Source organism: Sebastes fasciatus, chromosome 1, assembly GCF_043250625.1.
Source record: "Sebastes fasciatus isolate fSebFas1 chromosome 1, fSebFas1.pri, whole genome shotgun sequence".
NCBI classification, from domain to species: domain Eukaryota; kingdom Metazoa; phylum Chordata; class Actinopteri; order Perciformes; family Sebastidae; genus Sebastes; species Sebastes fasciatus.
In genome coordinates this window covers 27,005,545-27,029,287 of record NC_133795.1, presented here as the reverse complement: position 1 = coordinate 27,029,287, position 23,743 = coordinate 27,005,545, and the positions used below count along the sequence as shown (strand labels likewise).

Here is a 23,743-nt window from a genome sequence, read left to right as displayed (position 1 = left end):
TCTGTCTCTTTAAGATCTTGATGGCTTCTCCGCTGCTCCCTTGAGGTCGCTGGCCTTCCTTAGGCCGCCTGCCAACTGCCATGTTACTGTCAAGCGTTTGCAGAAATGCCAGCAAAGCCATTAGTCTAGACCCTTTTCAACAGTCAGCAGACTGGACAGCGTGAGCAGCACGGTGATGTGGAGAGACAAAAGGCCTGGCCTTATAAAACTACAAAAACACATTACTTTTCCTTCTTTATTTCTTATCACATGTGCTATTGTTCACTTCAGCTGTTTACTTACTCTCCTCGCATCTCCTCTTGTATACTCTGAGACTGTAACCGGACTGAGATAGGGTTTGAAGTTGTAGAAAACCACCTTTACGACAGATAATTGTATTTTCTTAACTTTTTTTCAACATTACCGTTGAGGTTTTGCCAGTCATTTTTTTAAATATGTAAGTTACAGTACCTCCATGTGCCCCCTGGTGTCTCACTGCTGCTTCTTGCATTGTTTTTTGTCTCTTGGGGTGCAGCAGCATCTGGTGGTTGACTGAGGAAATCACACTTTATTGTAATATACTGTATTCACACTTTGTTTTTAATATGTTCACATGTCATATTTTTAACATCGTCGTGCTTCACAGTCACACTGCTGCACACAAATACAGGGCATGGAGCTGCTCCACTACAGAGAACCTTTCTTTTTCACTTCTTCTACCTTTTATACCTGGACCTTCCCAGCTTGTCTGGGATCCAAACAAGAAATCTTCTGGCCATAAACCACCCTCTCTAATTTCAAGGCTCTTGATTGTTGTGCACATTTATCTTGGTTTAGATATACACACCTGAATTAAAACCCTATCTGTTTTACTTTCCCCTGCTAGAGGTGAATTTACACACCAACCATATTCCTGTTTTTCTTGGGAACCTCTGCAGAAATGCTCACAGATGGTGAGTAGCTGATTAGAGTAATCCCAGTTGAAGGGTCGGGCATCCTACTGGTTGTGCAGTAGTCGACGGGGGGAAGCTGTTGTTTTGTTAAAAAGCCTCTTAGAAGTCGGATCATGTGACCTTTCTCTGCAGGGCAACAGGACGTGTATGGCGCCGTGTGGGCATTCACAAGCTGGATGGAGACAGTCACACTGCAGCCTTGACAACCACAACATACTTGGTGAGAGATTGTATTAATGCATGTTTTTATAATACATACAAGTTTAAATGCATTGTATATCCTTCTGTCTGTACACTCTCTTTCTCACATTTGCTCATTAAGACCAAAATCTGGATGAAACCTTTACCTTTATACATCAGCCATGCCCCTCCACAATCACATGGTGAAAGAGGCCTGGACACAGGACAGGTATGTCAACATTACCACACAACAACACAGACTCTTGCATGTGTTGAATGTGCTCCTCATGCCTTCCATTACTCCTACCTGATGCCTGGTTACTGCTTTACCACACCCACTTTCCGCTGGTACTAGCCAAGTGGTGCTAAACCAATAAGTGTCACGGGAAAGCTTGACTTGTTCCTAGGAAATTAATCAGCAACTTTTTATTGCAATTGATCAATAGTTTTGAAGCAATTCTGCCCAAAATTCACTGGTTCCAGCTTTTAAAATGTAAATATTTGCTGGTTTCTTTGTCTTCTATGGTATTAAACAAAATATTGTTGAGGCTTTGGACTGTCGGTCGAAAAAAAACAAGCAACATGAAAATGCCAACTTTGGCTTTACTTTTACATTTTATACACCCAACAATGAATCAAGAAAATAATTGACAGGTAAATCGATAATGAGACTAATCGTTAGTGGCAGCCCTACTCCAGATCACACATGTAAAAGTAAGTGATTCAGATCATATATAGCAAATGAATGCATTCCTTTTAAGTGCATTAAGTATTTTGTTGACACCAAAATGACACAATTGTAATAAATGAGAAAGAAAAATGACTACGTTTTTAATATCATTACAGTTCACTACTAACATGTGTTTTTAATTGTGTTTGCCTCAGGATTCAAGAGGATGAGGATTCTGCTTCAGACCCACAGCTGCAAGTTCAGGTACATTTTTTATTTAAATTTCAAAAAATATATCCATCAATATCCAGTACAGTAAAATACTGTAGGTGTAAAGGAAAGACAAAAGGATAAAAATCTTGTGACAGCTGTGCTGAAGCTTGCACGAGTATCCCGGACACAAACATGAGACTTTTGGTCTAGGGATAGTGGACGCTTGATAAACAAGTCTTCTCCCTCCTCCCGGGCCTTTGTTGGTTTCTCCCGTTGACGTGTCTCTACAGAGCAGATGGCTTTACACATAAATCCTATTAACAACTTTCTGCTGATGGAGACTCAGTGAGTACAGGGCTTTCTCACTCTTTCATTATCTCCTCTGCTGAGAAGCCCTGCTTTTTATATTCTAACCTCTAAAGCGAAGCAGTGGTAGAGCTGAAGTCAGAGGCCACGCAATGTCTGCAGAGAAGGTAAAAGGGTGGGGTTGTGGTTTTGGGGGATTTAATTTTTTTTATTATTGACTTTCAAATATGATGTGATTACATGTGTGATGACATGCATTGATATTTGGAAAGACCCCTAAGGGATAAAAGTTACTTTAATAAAAGTCAAATAACAGTTTTGCTTTTGTCATACAACAATATGTATTTATTTATTTCAATATTTACAGTTGGACTGTCCATGCAGAGTTTAGAGTTGGGATGCAATGCATTCATGAGACATTGTTTTGCCTTGTGTTTAGTTTGTGATGTAGAATACTTCAGTTGTTTAAATCTGAATCAAGACATTTAGAAGAATGATTATGTAGGAAAATAATCTCTGACCCACATGTGAGGTAACTGCTCTGTATGCAAATGTCAGCATGGGAAGTAAACAGTATCATTAGAGTGAGGTCAATACACTATTCAGACATGACTTCAAAACTGGAAAGCATCTCTCTAGGCAGCTACAGCATGGACCAACTTCATATCTGACATAAAGTTGCATCTTGATAGACGATGTCCAAGTTTATGGAGCTCATCTGCTGAGCAATGCATCTGCAAAAGCACGCATGAGGGATTGAAGGCAGTCAGTAATCCAGCGTCCCAAACCATTTATAGTACTACTGTGGTGACGTCCATATGCAGCAGCATGTCCTTCTTTAATACCTACTCTATTTTACCTTTAGTATTGCCATATATATCAACGATTAATCAAATTCTTTAGCTAATAGCAAATAGCAAATCTTGCATCATCAAATGCAGACACTAAAATATACTCAAAATATTTGTTCCTTTTTACCCAATATTGAAGGTGATTATTGACTCATCATTTCATGAATCTGTTCGTTAAATCCTCTCAGCGAATTGCAATAATTATGCAACATATGTGTCAGCTCGTCCAGAATTTACAAAACAATGCATAAAGGTCACTAGCAGAGATTCAGATACGTTATTTTAAAGGTGCAGTGTGTCGGATTTTTTGCGGTATCTAGCGGTGAGGTTTGTAGATCGCAACCAACTGAAACTTCTCCCACGTGCCAAGCGTGTAGGAGAACTAAAGTGGCCGACGCGAAAACTTGAAAACGCGAATGGCCCTCTCTAGAGCCAGTGTTTGGTTTGTCCGTTCTGGGCTACTGTAGAAACATGGCAGCCGGTTCCGTGAAGAGGACCCGCTCCATATGTAGATATAAATGGCTCATTAAGGTAACGAAAACACAATACTTATTTTCAGTGTGATTATACACTATAGAGTAAACATACTTATTTATATCATATTCCATTTCTACCAATAACTATATTCAAAACATGTCAAAACAGTATGCTCCTTTAGGTAGAGTGTAAGGACATTTGACAGTTTTAACAAAACAATTCATTACAATATGACCAATGATAAATCTGCTGCCATAACTCTGAGTTGTGGATTGTCTGAGAACACAAATAGACGTCCATCGATGCAAGATCTACATCTAATAGGATTACCTTTACTGTCTCCGCTGCCCGCGATCGCACTGACCTCCTTCTCTGTGACTTGGGTCAGTGACACGTTGTTCCTGCCTCTGGCTTAGTCTTCAGACTTCTCACCCATATGAAATGCTTGCATCATTATAATTACATAATTTTACTATTTTATAGTATATAAAATCCTTATATTGACAAATGCATGTAAGAACACAATGCGTGAGAGGATTAAGGGTCAGAAGTTCGAGCCCCCTCTAGTCTTCACCTCAAGCTTGTGTCTAGACGGTCCAGGAGAAGCTTATATTGCAGGCAATGAAGAAAGAGAATATTTACATTCAGACAGAATATTCACAAACTATAGTTTATTTTAGAAACAGAACAGACAAGAAAGTGTCAAATACATTTCCTGAATCTCTTTATATTGTCCTCAGTGGTAAACTCATTTATTATTTTATAAATTAATGGACTTGCCGTCTTGTGTCCTCTAATATGGGTGATGTAACGTGTGTTTTTGATTTACTGTGATTGTGATGCATTTATTTTCTTAGAACTCAGGCGGAGGCTTGAGTTAAATAAAATACTTTTGTAACTTGTTTTTTTTGTGTTATAAAACTGTATTATCAAAAACAGATTTAAAAATGTTTTTTATTATTATTCTAGAAAATGCAAGTTTGCATGTATAGTATCATCGCTACTTCCTTTACCTAAACCATAAATACAAGCTGATATCAGCATCTTATCATACAGATTTGCCAGAAACTAAACATATTGACTACTACATTCCTTATTACAGTATGACCTTCTTACCGCACTGATGGGAGGATCTTCTTTTTAAAGTTTTATGTGAACTATTGAGCATTAAATTAACAATTAACAATAATATTAATAGCTGTAGAAGTGGTAACAGTACTATTATCATAAATATGTTTTTCCTTTCTGCCCCTCGCTTCCCTTTACATCTGGCTTTGTAATGGTGAGTTGTTATTAATGATAAAGATCTTTTAAATGCTGCTATATTTTAGTAATTATTCCAAGATTATTTTTTGTCTCCCAGTTCTCAATCTCACCTATAATCTGTTTTGTATCTTTCAAGAAAATCCATAGAAGCTGAAGAAGAAGAAAGATGAGACAAATGGTGAAACAGAAGCTAAACTGAATGCAAAAGAGGCCAAGCCCAAAAAAACAAAGACTAAGAAAAGTGAAGATGTATCTGAAGAGGAAGGTACTGCCATCCAAAGTGAGGGAATTTAAAGAGACTTTGTATTTTAAGCATTTCCTACAAAGAAAGCAGATAAACTGTGATGTTGTGCATGTTTCTCTATCTCTACTGTGATCTAACCACATTGGTTACACTGCTGTTTCCTTATCAACATTATAGATGGAAAGAAGGTGAAGAAAAAGAAACCAGAAAAAGATAAAGAAGACCCAGAAAAGGAAAAAGAGCCAAAAAAGAAAGTTAAAAGTGTTCCAAAAAAGAAGAAAGGTACGTCATTAGTGGCACGTCAAAACTGAGAGTGTGAAAAATTTGATGCATTTTAGAAATAAAATGTAAAAAATAATAGTATACTGAATATTTTTTCCGTCTTAGCAAGTTCAGGCACAGATAACGACGACGTTGATGACGATGATGAAGACAACCCCAAAAAGAAGACGAAGAAAAAGACAACAAAGGACAGCTCTCCATCTGAAACCACTGCCAAAGAAAAGAAATCTAAATCTAAAGGTAAAACAGCTTTCTAAAGGCATTAATGGTGTAATCTAAACAACAGTTATGAGACCAGACTAATGTTGTTAAGAGGATTAAATAATTTTATTGTGTGATGGTGAGTGAGTGGAAACGTTGACTTGGTAGCAGAGGCAACAAAACACAACAATCAAGTGAGTAGCTTTCCTTTAAGCAATCAACTGTGGAAAATGTCATTAAAACTATTGTAACGGTCAAATCCTGACAATCTTCTTTTTAATTCTACTATACAGTTAACAATGGAAGTGTTTGGCCAGACTTCTCGGTGGCATTTTGTAGCACTTTTACTTTGCAGGAGGACTGGAGAAAATGATGTTTGACTCTTAAAGGTTGTTTTTTTCCTAACTGTAGAACACATTCTCAATTAGTATATTAGAAAACACTGATTAGCCGACAAGCTTTCTAACATATAACGCTAGTGACAAATAATAAGGACTTTGAATGACTCAATGAACCTTGAGTCTTATTCCAGCTTGAGAACTGAAATGAAAGAGACATGTGAGGCTGTGGTTCTCCACTTCAGTGTCAATTGGAGTTGAAAGACGACTCAAAGTTTTGGGACACACCGAGGCTGTTTGGTAGGTCCAAATAGCATTTTGTTTTTTAGCTACGCTAGCGTCATGGCTCTAGAGATGGCCATGTTGGTCAGTAGGTTGGTTGATCCACCTTTGGTCCAGACTGAAACATCTATGGGATAGATTGCCATTGAACTTTAGTTCTTCAGAGTTTGGCTCCTCAGAGATTCTATGGACTCTGGTGATCCCCGACCAATACTGTAGCTCCACCATGAGGATGATATTTGTGGTTAAATGCCAACTATTGGATAGATTGCCATGAAATTTGGTACAGACATCTGTGTTCCCATCAGGGTGAATTGTGATACCTTTGGTGATCCTCTGACTTTTCATCTAGTGATATCATCAGGTCAAAATTATTAATTTGTCCAATACTACCAAAGATCTGCCCAATTTGACTGTTATCAGGGCATTAAATGTGCATTATCGCCCGCTATAAGCACCATACATGTGGGTCATTTGGGGCCTAGTACGCCTGCTATGTTGTAAAAGTGAAAACGAAAATGGCTTCTTTAGGTTTAGGCAAAAAAACAACCTTGTTGAGTTTAGGGGAAAAGAGCATGTTTTGGCTTAAATTGAATTGAATTAAATTGAAACTTAACGCTTGTGAACACAAAGATAACTTCACATTGTTTGTTTCATACAGGATGCTGAAAGCCCTGTGTTTTGTATTCCATCTATCGCCCCCGATTGGAAGTCTCACGCTGTCAATACTACAGCTCCTCACTTCCGCTTTTACTCCTGTAATAATTACTACCATCCCTAGAGGTCGCTGTCGTCTTCTTTTATTCCTTCTTTCTGTGAACGCCCATGTGAATAGATGACAAAACCCACTAGTGGGTGTAGCAGGCCCCTACTGACCCACATCTATGAGGCTTATAACCACTGATAACGCACCATTTAATGACCTGATAACAGTCTATCCAGCTGAAATATCTGCCAAACTGATGACATTCCCATCATGATCAGCTGTACTTTGTATTTAGTGCTAATTAGCAAATATTAGCATGCTAGCTGAGGTGGTAAACATAGTAAACATTATACCTGCTAAACCTCATCATGTTAGCATTGTCATTGTAAGCATGTTAGCATGCTGATGTTAGCATTTAGCTCAAAGCACTGTTGTGCCTTAGTTTAGCCATCAGCATGATTGTAGACCAGTTTAGTCCTGAAATATTCATCCGGTGCATCGGAACAAAAGATTCTTAGCAATAATTTCACTAATTATATGACACAGCTGTCTTTAACAGTGTAGGTAGGAACACATTTCCATGTGTGTAGCTCATTATTCCTTGAACTAAAATCAAGTAAGTGAATCAGTGCAGATATGTCTTGATTATCACTTCAACACTGAATGACTCTACGATATAGCCCAGAGTGTTGCTGCTCTTTTCTATTACTGTGTTGGCTCATCTCCAGAGCTCTTGCCTCTGAGCTTAATTTAACCTTCCTCCACCTCCCATCAGCCGTCAGTCATTTCAGGAATACCTGCTCTAACTTGTGTTTGTGGCTCCCTGCTCCTCCTGTAAAATAAAAGAAAGCCAGGTGCTCGGTTTATGGTTACCATGGAAATGGATTTAATTATATAAGTGCTCTATGTTAACGTAGCTATGACAATGTGTTGTAATTTCTACTGTAGCTAGTCTTTTTTTTTCCAATATCAGCTTTCTTGTTTGTGAATTCAGAATTTTTTAGTCACACTATATATTTAGATGAAGGGTTTGGTTAAGAAATGGCATACACTCTATGACTAGTTCACATTTAGACTAACCTGTCAAAGCTATTTTTACCAGTGACTACTAGACATGCTCCACTAAAGTGCTTACCGAAGCAGATTTCCAACCACGTATTTTCAATTCCTAAAGTTCATTAATGCCAAAACTACACAGACAGCTTTGAGCAGTGATCAGTCAGCAAGTCGAGATATGAGTTCATGTTGGGGCAGATTCTTCATTGCGGAACACCATTTAAGAGCGAGCGTTGACAGTATCGTGAGTGTAATCGAGGTTTTGAGGACACAAGACATGTACCACTAGATTTGAGTCAGGAATTTTGCATCCTTCACCTTGATATCTTCTAAGATATGTGCTCCACTATCCTGCATGTAAACGATAAAATGACAGAGCAGAGCAAATATCTGCAAGAGATGTCAGTGTGCTTCCCAGTGTGCTTTATCAGCTTTATCCTTGTTCTCAAACGATATGACCCAAACAAATAGGCGGGTCCCGGTGAAGTTTGAGGCCGACTCACGTTCTCAAGTGCACACAAAATGATGTTCTTACAAATCTGTCCCGGTATCAAACCCTTGCTTGCTGGTTGATTACAGTTGGGATTTGTTTTTCCACTGTGTAATACACAAAGGAATGAGATTTACATTATTTGCCTTTGAAAAAAATTTATTAAATTCCTCAGTGTGTGCTCACGTGATTCTCCAGTTTGGTATCACATTCAAGGACAGATAATAACATTTTTGAAATTCAAATTTTTCAGAAGACAAAGATTCTGATGGAAAAGAAAAGAAGTCCAAGTCCAAGGAGAAAGACAAGAAGAAAGAGCCAGCTTCAATGTTCCAGATAAACGGAGAAAAAGACTCAAAAAGCAAAAAGAAAGGTGATTACATTTTGATAAACTGGCACTACTCAGAACTTTATGGTTTGCAAAAGAAACCTCCCCGCTGAGAATATACGGAGTTGTTATTGCCGAAAATCATATCTTTGCTCCTGTCTCCTGAGCAGCTGCCAAATCAGACAGTGATGAGAGTGAAGAGGAGACAAAGTCGACCAAATCAAAGAAGAAATCCACCACCAGCTCCGCATCCATGTTCCAAACATCAGGAGACAAAAACAAAGACAAAGACAAAGACAAAGACAAAGACAAAGACAAGGACAAGAAGACAAAGAAGAAGGGCACGTTTACCAGTACCTTTATCCTACTTTTGAGTCGCTAACAAGTATCTAACTATTTTTGTTGTATATATTTCAGCAAAGGCAGAAGAGAGCGATGAGTCCGACTCGGAAAAAGAAGAAAAAACAAAGAAGAAAAAAGGCAAAGGGAAGAAGAAAAAGGTTTCTCAAATCTCACAATTCACCCATAAATAAAAAAGACAGTTTAGTCATTTCATGTCATACAGGCAAGCCAACATTTCATTTCAGTGTGAGAGATTAAACATGAATTTATTTATGCTTCTTGACCAGGACAGACCTCCATCACCTGAGATTGAGTTTGATAACTTGGAGAAGTTTGTGATGGAGCCGGCTCCGCAGGGCACGACCATCAAATGCAGAGTGACTCGAGACCAGAGAGGGATGGACAAGAGCCTCTACCCGACGTATTACATTCACCTCGACAACGAAAAGAAGGTCAGGGGTTTCTCTTCATTGCAGTTTGATAGTTCACAGTTTCGGGATTTAGTTTTGCAGTCAGTGGATGAGTAGTCCTTGTGTACATTAAGGGATTTGTGTACATTAGATTGCTCTCTTTCTTTAAATCTTACAGGACTATTTGTTTTTCTTTGTAGACATTCCTGTTGGCTGGGAGGAAAAGGAAGAAATGTGCAACTTCAAATTACCTCATCTCCATTGATGCCACAGATTTATCGAGAGGTGGAGAGAATTTTGTTGGAAAGCTGAGGTACACTGCTAAAAACATTCATTCGTTCAAAAGTAGCATACAAAATGTGTAATATCAGCCAAGTATTCTTTTACTGTGAGTTATTCATTCTTTAATATACTGTCTAGGTCCAATTTAATGGGGACTAAGTTCACCGTATTTGACAACGCTCTGAATCCAGATAGGGCTCTTCCAGACATGTCAAATGCACGGCAGGAGCTAGCAGGCATCATTTATGTGAGTTATCAGACAGCTCATCATAAATTATCTGTGTTGAATTTTATGAATGCTGTTTTAGGGTATATTTCAAAACAAAAGTTTTACAATTTGAAAAATAAATCTTAATTTGACTTATTTCTGGCATTAGGAAACAAATGTGTTAGGGATGAAAGGACCCAGAAGGATGACGGTTGTCATTCCAGGAATGGACAAGGACAATGATCGAGTTCCTCTCCGACCAAGAAATGTAAGATTTTTTTGATTTGTATTGCTTTGCGTAGAACGTAAAAACTGCTAAATAAATATTGAACAGACCAAGGGTGTTACACCAGAAAGTGTCATTTGATATTTATGTAAAATTATTACACAGCGTTGTTGAATACTCGATACTGATTGGTCAATCCCGGCGTTCTACGGTCTGTTATTTGACCGTTGCTATGTATAGCAGACCGTTGCTATGGGCGCAGTTCTGATGTCGGACTCGGGTGGACCGTTTTTTTGTCAAGTTATTGATTTCTTAAGGAAGTAATAAAGGGGATAATGAACAGCTAGTGGATCATTGTTGGGCGATGAGAGACCCCTCCGCTTTGCGTCGGATCCTGTCGGGGTTTCTTTCACAACAATGACCCGCTATCTGTACATTATCCCTTGAGTAATCTCTATAAACAGATTCTGCATTCATATGTAGAATCTTTAGGCAAAAAGACAAGATTTCAGAATCTGAAGCGTTCTGGTTTCCGTTTGTAGTCTGCGTAGAATTGACCAATCACATTAGAGCAGGCTTTGGTCGGATGCAGGTAAACAGTCCGTGCGGAGAGCAGAAGATGCAGAACGCATTGGCTGAAATACAATCTCGGAACCCACCGGCTATCGTCTGACAATGATTTGGATTCTTATTGGTTTAAAATGAGATTGTAAACTGGCTACTTGTGAAACCATCTGGTCGTACACGTCGTGTCTTAACTCAAACTCCAGTCTTGCATCTCAAGTTGCTAATCGGACTGTAAACAATGAGCAGCGCACGGAAAAGGAAGTCTTAGCCCGGATATCCGTTGGCTACACCAGAACCCCAGAAATATAGCCCTGTATCCCCAGAGACTTATCTGTCGTCAGACCGATAGCCAATGGGTTCCGAGATTGATATAAAAGTGTGTAATTGGGATTATCAAGTCGGCATCTCCAACTGTGGATATTTCGACTTGTTGATTCATGAGCATAAACCATCAGATGACTCATTAGCAAAGTCAGTAGAAGCAGAGTGGGGGTTTCTGGAACAACTTCACCTACTTCCAAAGTGCATGGAGAAGGGAAAAAGTCTGAACAGGTCAAAACTCCAGCAACACTTGCAGTATATAGAACAAGTTTATATTAAGACCAGTGTGTTTCAGCTTGTGGCCAATGACCACACATTGGTCTCACAATAGTGTTGTTCTACGTATATACTATAAGTGTTGCTGGAGTTTTGACCTCATTAGCAAAGTCAGACAATGACAACACATTATATCCATACTGCTCAGAGCTTGTTTATGTTGTCTGTTTATTATGAGAGCAACATGTAAAATCATATTACACTTAGTTGGTGTTTTTCCTGACTTATGTTTTGCCATTTCTCTGCAGGAATGTGACGGCTTGTTGATAAGGCACCAGAATAGAAGGACGGAAAATCTGATCGAGCTTCACAACAAGACTCCTGTGTGGAACGAAGATTCTGCGTCTCATGTGCTCAACTTCAACGGCAGGGTCACCCAGGCCTCCATCAAGAACTTCCAGATAGTCCATAGCAAAGACTGTGAGTACTCTCATCCACTGTTTCTATCTATCTGTCTATGAAGGCAAACTACTGTTTTTTTCTATAACTAGATGTTAAGTTATTAGACAAAGAAATATAAAGCAGTTTACTGCCAAGTCATCATTCTGGAAACGATGAGATTTAAATCTATAAGTAGATCATGAACAACCAAAAAAAAGTTCTATTTTTACCATTGTTTGCATAATGCTTAGCTACAGTTTCAGATTAAAAAACAAAACAAAACCTTTTGTTCCGCCCAACTGGAACTACACTTCAGCATACCAAAAATAATTTCACAAGTATTATGCCAACAGTTTTTATTTAGAAATAACAAGCCTCCTGTATTAGTTTTTTGTCCGATCACACAAGCCACTACATGAAATCTACGAACTACATAACTACTTACTTTGGTCAATTCACAAGAAATTCTGACACAATTAGAAATAAGTGACAGACTGAAAGCTGCCAGAAAAATAAGTTGTTGTTGCTATTGAATAAAATGTATGTAACAAGAAGTGGGACACTATGAGAGCTCACATCAACATTACAGCACAAAAGATAATAACATCATGTTCTATGTGCTGGTGAATAACATCGCACGGCTTTAGGGATGGCAGTGTCAGTCAGCCCACCACTTTGGTCCAGACTGAAATGTCTCAACAACAGCTGGAAGGATTGCCATGAAATTTATGTTCCCCAGAGGACAAATCCTACTGGCATTGGTGATCACCTGACTTCTGGTGCCACCATGAGGTTGACATTTTTGGCTTTTAGTGAAATATCCAGACATCTGTTGAATGAACTGCCATTACAATCTGGTTCAGATATTCATGTTCTCCTCAGGTTGTATTGTAATCACTTAAGTGACTTTTTGTGTGGTCAAAATGTTTTATTTGTCCAACACTTTGGTTTAAAGGGGAACTACGCCCATTTTCAAAATTCATACATGTTATTCCTATGAACTAAAACAGTCCAAAAAATAACATGAACATGAGTAAACATGAACAAATCTAAGGTGTAAAACATAAAACTCACATTTTTGATGTCATAGGTTATAGAGTGTGCAGCTGCTCCATAGACATTGAATTTGGAGAGATGTTCTAGATGACACTGAGAGCACCCAGAGGAATGATCTGAGTATATGGGAACATTTTCTGTTTCACAACTGACAACACTACAATAGAATAAAACTCATTTGTGTATAAAAAAGAAAACAAACATTCTGTGGGTCCATAAAATCAGTCTCCCATTCATTGTCAATGGAGCTGCTCCAAACTTTATACCCTATGACATCGCAAATTTGAGACTTACTTCTTGGGTTTCTGGCTTTGAGAGAGAGGAGCTCATGTGCACAAATAGTGATTGAACTTTTCTAGGCCATGGATATAACATATTGGAATTCTTAATTTGGGTGGTGTTCCCATTTTAGACCAAATACCTGCAAAACTAATGACATTCCCATCAGCTTCAACTCCACTTTGTGTTTTGCGCTAATTAGCAAATGTTAGCATGCTAACATGCTAAATTACGATCTACGTGGTAAACATTAAACCTGCTAAACACCAGCATGTTAACATTGTCATGTTGAGCATTTAGCAGTAAGCAGCGGTGTACAAGTACAGCCTCACAGAGCCGCTAGCATGGCTGTAGAGTATACTTTTAGGCTGCATTCACACCAGATCAGGCATTGCAGTGATTCGCCGTACGATTTTGCGGTGGTGTGGAAGAGTCACTTTAATGGCCCATTTAATAGTAAAGCTCTAGATCGCCGGCTATGTGATCGGCCACCACAGCGTGACGTTGGATTACATTTTCTCCAAAAGTTTATTCTGTTACTACTTTTCCACCGCAGGCCACTGCGTTTTTTTCCGGCCCCCCATGCGGCCGCAGCAGCCCAAACGCACTACCCCCATTCAAAATGAATGGAATAACCTGCGTTTTCGCCACAACGCCTGATCTGGTGTGAATGTCGCCTTAGTCTTGTTTCTTTTCTAATAACTTTCACTTGGCATTTCATTACTTAATATTAAACACCCACCTACTTACCTACTTACCTACCTATCTACCTATATACCTACCTACCTGCCTACCTCCTACCTATTTAAACAATTCCTTGCCTCTTTCAGTGGACTACATTGTGATGCAGTTTGGTCGAATAGCTGATGACATTTTCACGCTGGACTACAACTACCCGATGTGTGCCGTGCAGGCCTTTGCCATCGCGCTTTCCAGCTTTGATGGCAAAATCGCCTGCGAATAACAGACAGATCCCCAGTTGCTTACTCACACTGAAACCAGTTTGCAACACGCCCACGCCCACATCACAACGACACATCTCTTTGGACTCGCCTTTAACACTTCCCGTAATAGGCGGCGATAACGAATGATGGTTCCTCGAACGTGACAATACCTGTCACTTCGCGGTCGCCTTTATGAGCGTATAATTCACTCCAGGAGTGAGAAACAAAAATAAATGGCCTCTTATTATCATCTGATCTTGCACGGCATGGCACAGGAGAGTTATTTTTGTCTCAGCAACTCAGTGGAAACCTCAGAAGACTTCATCACCTCAAAGGACTTCAGTGACTGGAGAGTTAAGGGTTTTTTAAGGGAATGATGACGGTTACTAACATCATAAAACGATGTTAAACTGTTTTATGTTTTGTCTTTGTTGTGCTGTTTTGTATTGTATTGATGTGTATTTAAAGTACCAATAGGTCACTAATGTCTTATGGCAGATGTGACTGTGGAATGCAAACACACCAAAAATTAAGTCTTGTTTCTTCAAAGCAAAAATCAGGTTTTATTGGGAGATTTCACTAAGATATCAACAACACATTGTTACTCTCACAAAATAACTGATAGCTTTAAAAGAATGAGGAACATACTTTTATTTGAAGGACAACAGGTATTAAGTCTCATAACAGCTATTTTACACAACAGACATACATTTACATATATACATAGAAACATTTTAGTGCTTTGAAACAGGCATTGTTAGAGTAACATACATAGATGTGTAATATTTTGTCATAGGAGTGTCTTTAGTTCTTAGTATCTGGTATTAACATGTGATCTCAGATGATTTGAGCTCCTGTAGGATTTTCTATTATGTGTTTTTTGTTTCCAACATTTTGTAAAATTTATTTTTCTGAACACTGCCTTTGTTACATTACTAGGCTTATTGTAAAATTAATATTTAATGAAGCATGTGAACTTTTGAACTTCATTTGTATTAATTGCATTAGCTGTGTTAGTGTCTGTTGCTACCTGCCCAGGGGCTGCAGATGGAATCTGGTACATCTCTTCTCCTTGTATGAGATTCATGTTTTTGTACACGGTTCCTGACAAATAAATGTAATAAACTAAACTAATCCTTTGAAGTCAACATTCATTATATACATACATGTTCTGTCAATCTTTTCTTGTTGCTCTTAGTAACTATTCAGGCTGAGCGATAATTCAATATGATGATTTATCATCTTTCAATGGAATCATATCGTGATGAAATCGTATATCGAGATATCGTGATACAAAATCATGTCGTCTAATGATAATAACAAGCACATACTAACTCAAATTTCTCCGAAAGAATCTGATCAAACTCTGTTAAATCAAACGTGCATGCATGTAAACAGTGTATAGCTGGAAATATACATTTTTGTTCTCTATAATTTCACTTGAAACTATTAATTAAATGAGAAAATATTCAGTACTTTTCATTTGTCAAGTATTTAATTCACACAGGAGTATACAAAAATAGGCTTTACCATGTGGTTATTTCACAATGGACTATTTATTTATTGAATTACCAGAAAACATACTATATTGTGATATACTGTATATCGTTATTGAGATATGAAACGTCTTTGTCGAGACAGAACATTTTGGCCATATCACGCAGCCCCAAAAGGCCCTTTCCCCACTTCCTACCCCCCTTTGCTTGGACCACACCCATCTTTGTACTCTGTGCCTTCATTTTGATCTCAACTACACGCCTGTTAAGTAATACAAGGATTTTAGGCGTCTGGCAGCTAACTGGTTAAGATGTTAAGACAACGTCCCCACTTTGATTCCAGCCAGAGATCTTTATTGCTCTTCATCCCTCTCCGTCCCCCTACATGTCCTGTCTGTATCTCTACTGTTACTATCAAATAAAAACAAAAAATAAGCTTTAAAAAAAAATCACATACATGGATTTTGTAAGTGTTCTTGAAATGCCAAACTATACTAGGAGTAAATCACACATAATACCTATTTAAAGCCCTCTGGGATTTGGTGATCTGTTAAAACAGTTCTAAAAATCTGTTTTCATGACCGTATATCATCTTCTGTGAGCCGGCAGCTGGCAGATAATCAGAAAGACTCCTTCTAGTTGCAGGTTTTGAGAGACACCCACGCTGTTCTGCTGTAGTTGTCTGACATGTTGAGAGGAGAGCTTTGCTCCGGATGGAAAAACCTGTTTGAGCCGAGGGCCTTGAGAGCGAGTAAGAGGTGTGTATTCTGCCTGAACCTGCTCAGGCAGTTGTCCAAACTCGCAGATTAAATGAAGCCTGAAGCTGGCAGCTCTTCTGGACAGATGCTGTAAAGTGAGTTCTTCTTCTTCCTTCCTCCCTCATTGTCTTTTTCTGTTAATCTGAATTCCAGCTAAACAACTGCCAAGATTACTGCTGTCATTCTTAAAACGTTAATACAATTAGTGCATCTACTGTCAAGATTACTGTTGACATTCTTAAAACACTAATACAATTAGAGCATTTACTGTACGAGTGAGTCATTTTCATTCTATTTGCATATACAGCAGCTGTGCTTTAGTGTCTCAGTGTTGGATGAATACATAACCTACTGTTCACATGTTGCAACCATGCTGTTGACCAACAGAAGGAGCTGTTGCAGGACAGACGCGTGTTCAAGGTCTAACTTCATATTGTTTATAGTGATGTGATTATTGAAAGACTTTTACCTCATAAATTAGTTCTAAGAGATGGAAAAAAGCAGCACTAAATTCATTTTTTTTCTTTTGAATTATTCAGTGAAACAATTATTGTCTATTTGCATACACAGTGTATTTAAGTGTGGTACTTATAAGAGCAGTCTGATAATATCTGATTGGCTGATCATTTTTAATTTACTGCATTTTTTTTTTTTTACCTCAGCTGGTAAATAACTAATTGTATTCATCCAACTACAGTTTTGATTTGCTATTTAAAAAAGCAAACCATGCTGTGTTAAGTGTATAATTATAACGGGCTACACAAATACCAGAAGCAAAATTAAAATAAATACAGCATAATTCATAATTATATTAAATTGAATAATGCTACAGCGAACTCAGGAGTCATATGGACACAGTGCTGGAAAATGTATTCAAATGGGTGTCACTGCTCTAATAGAGAAATAAAAGTCCGACAATTTTACTTGTGTAAAATACCTATTACAACGTACATAAGTAGCAACGGTGAGTCACCTTTGTGATGTGTAATTATTAAAATATTTAAGCAGTCATAATGACACTTCTGGTTCTGACTAGTCTATCGACTTCCAGTTTTGACCCTTTTATTTCCAGTTAAGTATATTTAAGGTTGGAAAAATCATCTTATTGTACACTGTCTGATAGTATCATGTTTATATTCTTTATCAACTTGTTCCAGCACTTTATTTAAGGTAATTGTACTCCCATATTATGCTGCTTATACTTCAACTTCACATTTAAGAGGCATACATTGTACTTTTTTTAAGCCACTACATTGATTTGACAGCTGTAGTTTACTGAAAAAGATTTTATATACATCGCCTACCGGTACATGAACAGCTAATGAAATATGATGTGTTGTTATATATCCAGTAAAATGTAAAGCAGTTAGCTTCACCTTGACCGGCTACATGATTAAAGTGTAGCTATATGTTAAACATGTTTATAAAAATAATCCAGTAATATATATAGTATAAAAATCTGAAAGGAACCATTCTGCAAATTGAGTGTTTTTACTTTGGATACTCACCGAACAATTTGTTGATTAATACCTCTTTACTTTTACATAAGTATAAATAATCTTTAACTTGCAATTGGAGTTGTTTACACTGTGGTATTAATACTTTATTTAAGTCAAGAATTGAAGTAGTTCTCCCAACACTGCAAACACTTCCAAATTCAGCCTGACATATGTGGTATGTTTGGAATCCATTGAAATCGAAAATAATGTTTGCAGTGGTGGAAATTACTAATTTATACTTTTACTCCACTTCATCTTCGAGGGAAATATTGTACTTTTTACTCCACTACAACCTTTATCTGATATTTACTTTGCCGATTCAGATTAGTAATACAACATCTAATTAAGAAATTAATTATGATGTATTATTATAGAATAAACAGCAGTAGATACATTTGTTAAGATAAACTCCACCTTAACGAGCTGCAACATTAAAGTGATGTACACATAAATTAACTTTTTGCAAATCCACTGATCAATACTTTTGCACATTCTGCACAAAACTGTACAACTCTCTCATTCCAAGTTTACATACGTGTACACATTTGTTTTATTCTTTTTTAAATATTTTATCTTACTTTTTATATTCTATATTTATGTTCTTGACTCTTGCATTCCCTGTACCTGCCTGTATTTTTTCCCCTTAATATGTTTATTGTATATTATTACTATTGTTGTTGTTTATTGTATGCACCTAACACCAAAGTAAACTTGCATGTGAATAACCTACTTTGCAATAAAACTTATTGTAATTCTGACATACTTTACATGCATCACTAATTATAGTCCAGTGATATAATGGATATTTCTGCATATTTACTTTTTGGTATTTCAAGTTAATTTGATTCTAACACTTGTGTACTTTTACCTAAGTAACATTTTTTTTTTGATCAATTTTTTATTGGTATTTAAGCATAATTATATAGGGTGGGGTTACAAATTGATGGATCACCAGTAAAGTAAAAGAATATAATCACAAATGTCCATGTACTAATCAATACAAAATTAGCAAGCAGCTACAGAAAAAGAAAACAAACAAACAAACGGGAAGAAGAAAAAACAAGATTATTATAAATAAATAATATGACTACATAATAGTGATAACAAACAATTAGGACAAGATTAATATAAAGAAATAATATGACTATATAATAGTGATAACAAACAATTAGGACAAGATTAATATAAAGAAATAATATGACTACATAATAGTGATAACAAACAATTAGGACAAGATATATATAATAACAACAATAACAATACAGTAAATATATCAAAAAAGATAAGTGTGTGTGTTACGTGGAAGTGTATGGTTAGTGTTTGTGAGGAGGATATTGATTTAAATATCTATAAAGACTTCTGGGCAGTCGTAACCAAACAACATTGTGAGTGGGAAAAAATAAAAAACATAAAAACAAATACATGGACAACATGGGGAAAAGCAATTACAAGACAGCAATTAAATTAAATTAAATGACCCTTTAAGCGACTTTTGAAACATTTGACAGATGAACAGTTTATTGATAGATGTGAAAAGCTACTCCATAATTTGGTTCCCCTAAATCTTATCGAAAATTGACCTCTACTAGTGAGGAAGTTAGGAGGATGAAGATCTAGAGATTGATGGGTTGAGTAAGAATGGACCTGAGAATTTGTTTTATAATAGGTCTAGATGCATTTAGTTATTATTCCCTGAGACACTGGTGTAGTAAGTGTGTAGTGAGCCTGGTTTAGTGGCAGGAAGCTGCAGCTCACTGTGTGTGCAGCAGGGTGTTTTAGTGGGCGTGGCCTGTCGCTAAGTCCCGCCCCCTCCCTGTTGATTGACGCGCAGCAGTAGCTCCTCCTCACCAGTCTTTCTCTCCCTCCCCCTTCGTTTTCCAGTGTAGTGCGTTGATTTCATACCAAAGTCATACTTAACATTCCACTTATACTGTCAAACCTCTGAGAAATATTACGGGAAAACAACAAGGCGCCAAATTATAAGAAACTAACTAAAGTGTCCAGCTGCTCTCATTGTAGGAGAAGAAAGGTGACTTGGCAGAATAAAAATAAAAGGTAAGTTTTCTCCTACTAAATGTTCTCCTTCTTTCTACTTTAGAGCCTCTCTGTTTTTTTCTGGGAGAGTTTTTTTTCATGCCGCTTGTCTCGGTGAAGTTTTCAGATCATTGTCATTTTTTACATTTTTCCGCGGAGCTCCCTGCAGTTGGGAGGGAAGAAAACATTTGCAGATTGAGCGTCTATTGTGTTTGACTTTCCCAGTGTGCAGGGATATGTTTGACAGCCTCTGTTCCAGCAGATCTCCACCGGTAGCCCAGGCTCATTGACTCACACTATTAACTAAAAAAAAAGACAATCTTTTTTGACAAGCACAGAAGAAAGTGAGGCCAATATGTTTGTTCTCTGTCTCGCACAGTTTCATACCTGGATCATCATCCATCGGTCCTCCAGAGGAATCCAACAGTTTAACCTACAGAGACACAGAGACACAGAGAAACTAAAAGCCATTTGGAGGAATACACACAACTTCAGTCTGGTTTGGACCCTCTGCATCTCAAAGGTAAGACAACTTTCTTCATTTGTCAGCAGAGTTACATGAAGGGAAGATCTCCTGTTCTTTCAGCAGTATACACATGGATTTATTAGACAAAGAAAAATAAAAAATTACAAATAAATAAAATGTTTCAAAGAAGATTTAGCTTCATACTTTCTCTTTAGTTTTTTTTAGTTTTTTTTAGTTTTTTTAATTTAATAAACACATTTCCATTTTCACAGCATTTCTTTTGTTTGTTTATCAAGATATTATTAATATATAATAACAAAATATAATTTTACTATTCTATAGTTTTAGATTAGAAAACAAAACTTTTTTTTTCACACATTCTTTAAAAACACAAACTTTATTTATGAACACAATATATAAGCCTAGTATAAAGTTAAAACCACAGAATGGCAGCAGATTTATAAATATACAAACAAATATTCATGACAAATATAAAGTAAAGCCTAGGCTTGGGACTACACGTCTGCATACCAAGAAGGATCTCTTTTACATCATTGCCATTATGACAATATTTAGAAATACTAAACCTGTATTAGTTTATTAGCTTATCACAAAAACAACTGTACATGAAAATTAAAAAAATCAAAAAGAAAAATCCTACTTTTGTCAATTTAGAAGAAATTCTGAACCCAGAAAAAGTGAGAGATAAATATTTTATTTAAATTTTTAATAACTTTTGTTTAGCATGTAACTAATTCATATTATCTTGCCATTATATATATTTGAAAAAGACCTATCTATCTATCTATCTATCTATCTATCTATCTATCTATCTATCTATCTATCTATCTATCTATCTACACTGTCTGAAAGTATCATGTTTATATTCTTTGTCAGCTTGTTCCAGCACTTTATTTAAGTTGATTGCACTCCCATTTCATGCTGCTTATTCTTCAACTTCACATTCAGAGGCAAACATTGTACGTTTTTTAAGCCACAATACATTTACAGTATTTGACAGCTATAGTTTACTGATAAAGATTCTAGATACAGTACTTAGCCTACCGGTACACAAACAGCTTATGAAATATGATGTGTTGTTATATGCAGCTAAATGTAAAATAGATAGCTTCACCAAGACAGGATACATGATTAAAATAATCCAGTAATATAGTATATGTAATATGAAAATCTGAAAGGGACCGATCTGCATAAGGAGTGTTTTTACTTTGGATACTCACAGAACAATCGGCTGATTAATATCTATCTATCTATCTATCTATCTCTTTTCTTTATTTCTTCCCTTTTCACTTCTTTCTTTTGTGCCAAAGCCCAGGCCTTGCGATGATACTCTGCAAAGTCCCACTAAGTACATAATTCATAGGTGAGGATTTGCGATGCACGGATATGAATGCCAGCTAATTGTCTAATTATACGAGGGCCACCTCGGGCTACACCTGCTCTCAGTCTGTGCTGTTAGTTCAGGCTCGGGGTAAAGCTTTTTTTTTTTTGTTTGACCTAGCCAAATGTTTTGACTGATAAGAAAATGTAAAAAAAAAACGACACCATGTTAGTATTCGTACAGTCATATGAGCAGCAGAGAGGCAAATCAGTGGCCGTCAACAGGTTTGACTAAACAACAGAATGCAGTCTGTCAGGTTCGTCACAGCGAGCTGAATAACCTGTTAACGTCTCTGTCTGTCTCTTACTGTATTGCTTTTACCGCAACAACATTCCATACGGTTGCACAATGTCATATTTTCATTTAACGTTTCATACATTTTTTTTTTATATTTTCACCAAGTTTGTGAGGAAACAAAGCTTTTTTTTTTTTTTTACAACAGCTCTGCCTTTAATCCACATGGCTGTGAGTGTAACTACGCCAGGCTTTTGGCGAGCTCTTTTGAACGCAGGCGGTGTGATGCAACACTGATAAAGAAGATGATCAGATAGTGCAAGTTTTCTTTTCCAGTTTATCATGTTTAAGTCACGGTTGAGAGGCAAAATCCACAGTTTGAGAACTACTTTCCATTAACATGTGGAAATGATGTTCTGAAACGAAACGACCAACCAGCACGACCAAACAATGTGTCCTTGGTAAATGAGACACGCCAAGATGCCTAATAATAGATTTTGATGCTGATGGGTAAATCTGGAAAGGATTAAGCATTCTGCTGCTCCGACAGATTCCCCCTCATTGTTTGCATGCAGCATGAATGCATCAGGCCTCCCAATGTACTATGTGGTCTTTTTTTTCTTCTTCTTCTCCTTGAACGTACTTTATGTCTCTCAGCCGTTGTGGATTTAGCATGTACACGCCGTGTGAGAGTTAAATGTGAAGGGAAAGTTTTACAGCTTGGCCCGTGTCATGGAGGTCAATTAGATTACTTGGGGTAATATCCCCTTAAAGTGGCCGTTTTCTCTCTTTTTTACTCCCCAGCTGTGTTCCTTGGGGCCGTTTGTTGGAAAGGAAGAGTTAATGAGCATGTGTTCTCTTCGGGAAGGAGGAAAAAAAATCTGTTATCCTGTGATGTTTTTGATTTTTAAAAGTTTAATCAGAAAACTGTGGAGGTATTTCAGTTCATATCTGCTGCTAAAGTGCATCCCTTCCTTTGCCCTGCGGAGTGTTTACTCAGGCAGCAGGTCTGTTGACCGTTTGTCAGCAAGCAGCTTCACCCGTTTGTGTCAAACCCGCACTAATGAGCTTTTGCCCATTTGTGCAGACGTTGGTCGCCTTTTAGCACCATCCCCACAAGTGCTCGTTCCAAATGGTGGACACTTGCCCCTCTGTCAACCCAGATCTGAACAAATACCACTTATGTCTGCGTGGTGGTGAGCACACAGAGGGGGCCTTAGAGGAAAAAGCCTGCAGCTCTCAGCAGAAGGGGCATTAATGACAATCTGGAATACAATATGCAGTCGAACTAGCAGCGGTTGGTTGAGTGCAGTTGTGTGTCGATGAAGAGCGTGTTTGCGCTTTGAGCTGTTTATTACCGTGATGCAACAAATGTGCTGCATGATTTATCTTTAAACCCCACTCTCAAAGACACAATTCATCAACATCATATTCACGTTAATGCACTGCACATGTTTACATATCCTCCAAACCATGAGGGGTTTTAACAGATAAGCTTTCTGGCCTCCCATTCGGACTGCTCAGGGGAGGAGCCGGGGAGTGGCCTAGAACAGTATGGCCTTTGTGTCAGCTGTCCCCAAGTTGCTAAACGTTTTAGTTGTTCTTTCTCTGGCGACCGACTGCGAGAGGAGTGATGTCCCACAGTAATGTTCTCTAAAGAGGAAGAGCTCGAAAAAGAAACGTCTGCGTGGGCGTGTGTGTGTGCCAGCGTCTGTGGGCTCCTCCAGCCTCCATTATAGA

General features: G+C 37.6%; 2 protein-coding genes across 19 annotated transcripts in view; both read left to right on the top strand.

Moving 5' to 3' along the window:
- Window positions 1–17,403, top strand: part of LOC141770799 (tubby-related protein 1-like) — a 41,004-nt gene extending 23,601 nt beyond the window's left edge. Inside the window, exons 2-17 of one of the 7 annotated variants that reach the window (XR_012594629.1) lie at window positions 1,065–1,152; window positions 1,255–1,341; window positions 1,998–2,046; window positions 5,043–5,175; window positions 5,317–5,421; window positions 5,527–5,661; window positions 8,748–8,867; window positions 8,993–9,163; window positions 9,240–9,322; window positions 9,452–9,616; window positions 9,775–9,887; window positions 9,995–10,103; window positions 10,234–10,332; window positions 11,703–11,874; window positions 16,250–16,463; window positions 16,676–17,403. Coding sequence is in view for 6 of the 7 variants with exons in the window: in XM_074640647.1 (XP_074496748.1) it covers window positions 1,295–1,341; window positions 1,998–2,046; window positions 5,043–5,175; window positions 5,317–5,421; window positions 5,527–5,661; window positions 8,748–8,867; window positions 8,993–9,163; window positions 9,240–9,322; window positions 9,452–9,616; window positions 9,775–9,887; window positions 9,995–10,103; window positions 10,234–10,332; window positions 11,703–11,874; window positions 14,001–14,134 (1,635 nt within the window). In the remaining variant the exon portion in view is untranslated. Of the gene's footprint in view, window positions 1–913; window positions 933–1,064; window positions 1,153–1,254; window positions 1,342–1,997; window positions 2,047–2,143; window positions 2,469–5,042; window positions 5,176–5,316; window positions 5,422–5,526; window positions 5,662–8,747; window positions 8,868–8,992; window positions 9,164–9,239; window positions 9,323–9,451; window positions 9,617–9,774; window positions 9,888–9,994; window positions 10,104–10,233; window positions 10,333–11,702; window positions 11,875–14,000; window positions 14,947–16,249; window positions 16,604–16,675 lie in introns of those variants that run through there. The other 6 variants (XM_074640655.1, XM_074640676.1, XM_074640661.1 and 3 more) reach the window with 6 other exon arrangements.
- Window positions 17,404–19,737: 2,334 nt separating this feature from the next.
- Window positions 19,738–23,743, top strand: part of tead3b (TEA domain family member 3 b) — a 38,660-nt gene continuing 34,654 nt past the window's right edge. For 6 of the 12 annotated variants that reach the window (XM_074640765.1, XM_074640737.1, XM_074640758.1 and 3 more), the window contains exons 1-2: window positions 19,738–19,922; window positions 20,281–20,424. The gene's annotated coding sequence lies outside the window, so the exon portion shown is untranslated. Of the gene's footprint in view, window positions 19,923–20,024; window positions 20,174–20,280; window positions 20,425–23,743 lie in introns of those variants that run through there. The other 6 variants (XM_074640731.1, XM_074640744.1, XM_074640707.1 and 3 more) reach the window with 3 other exon arrangements.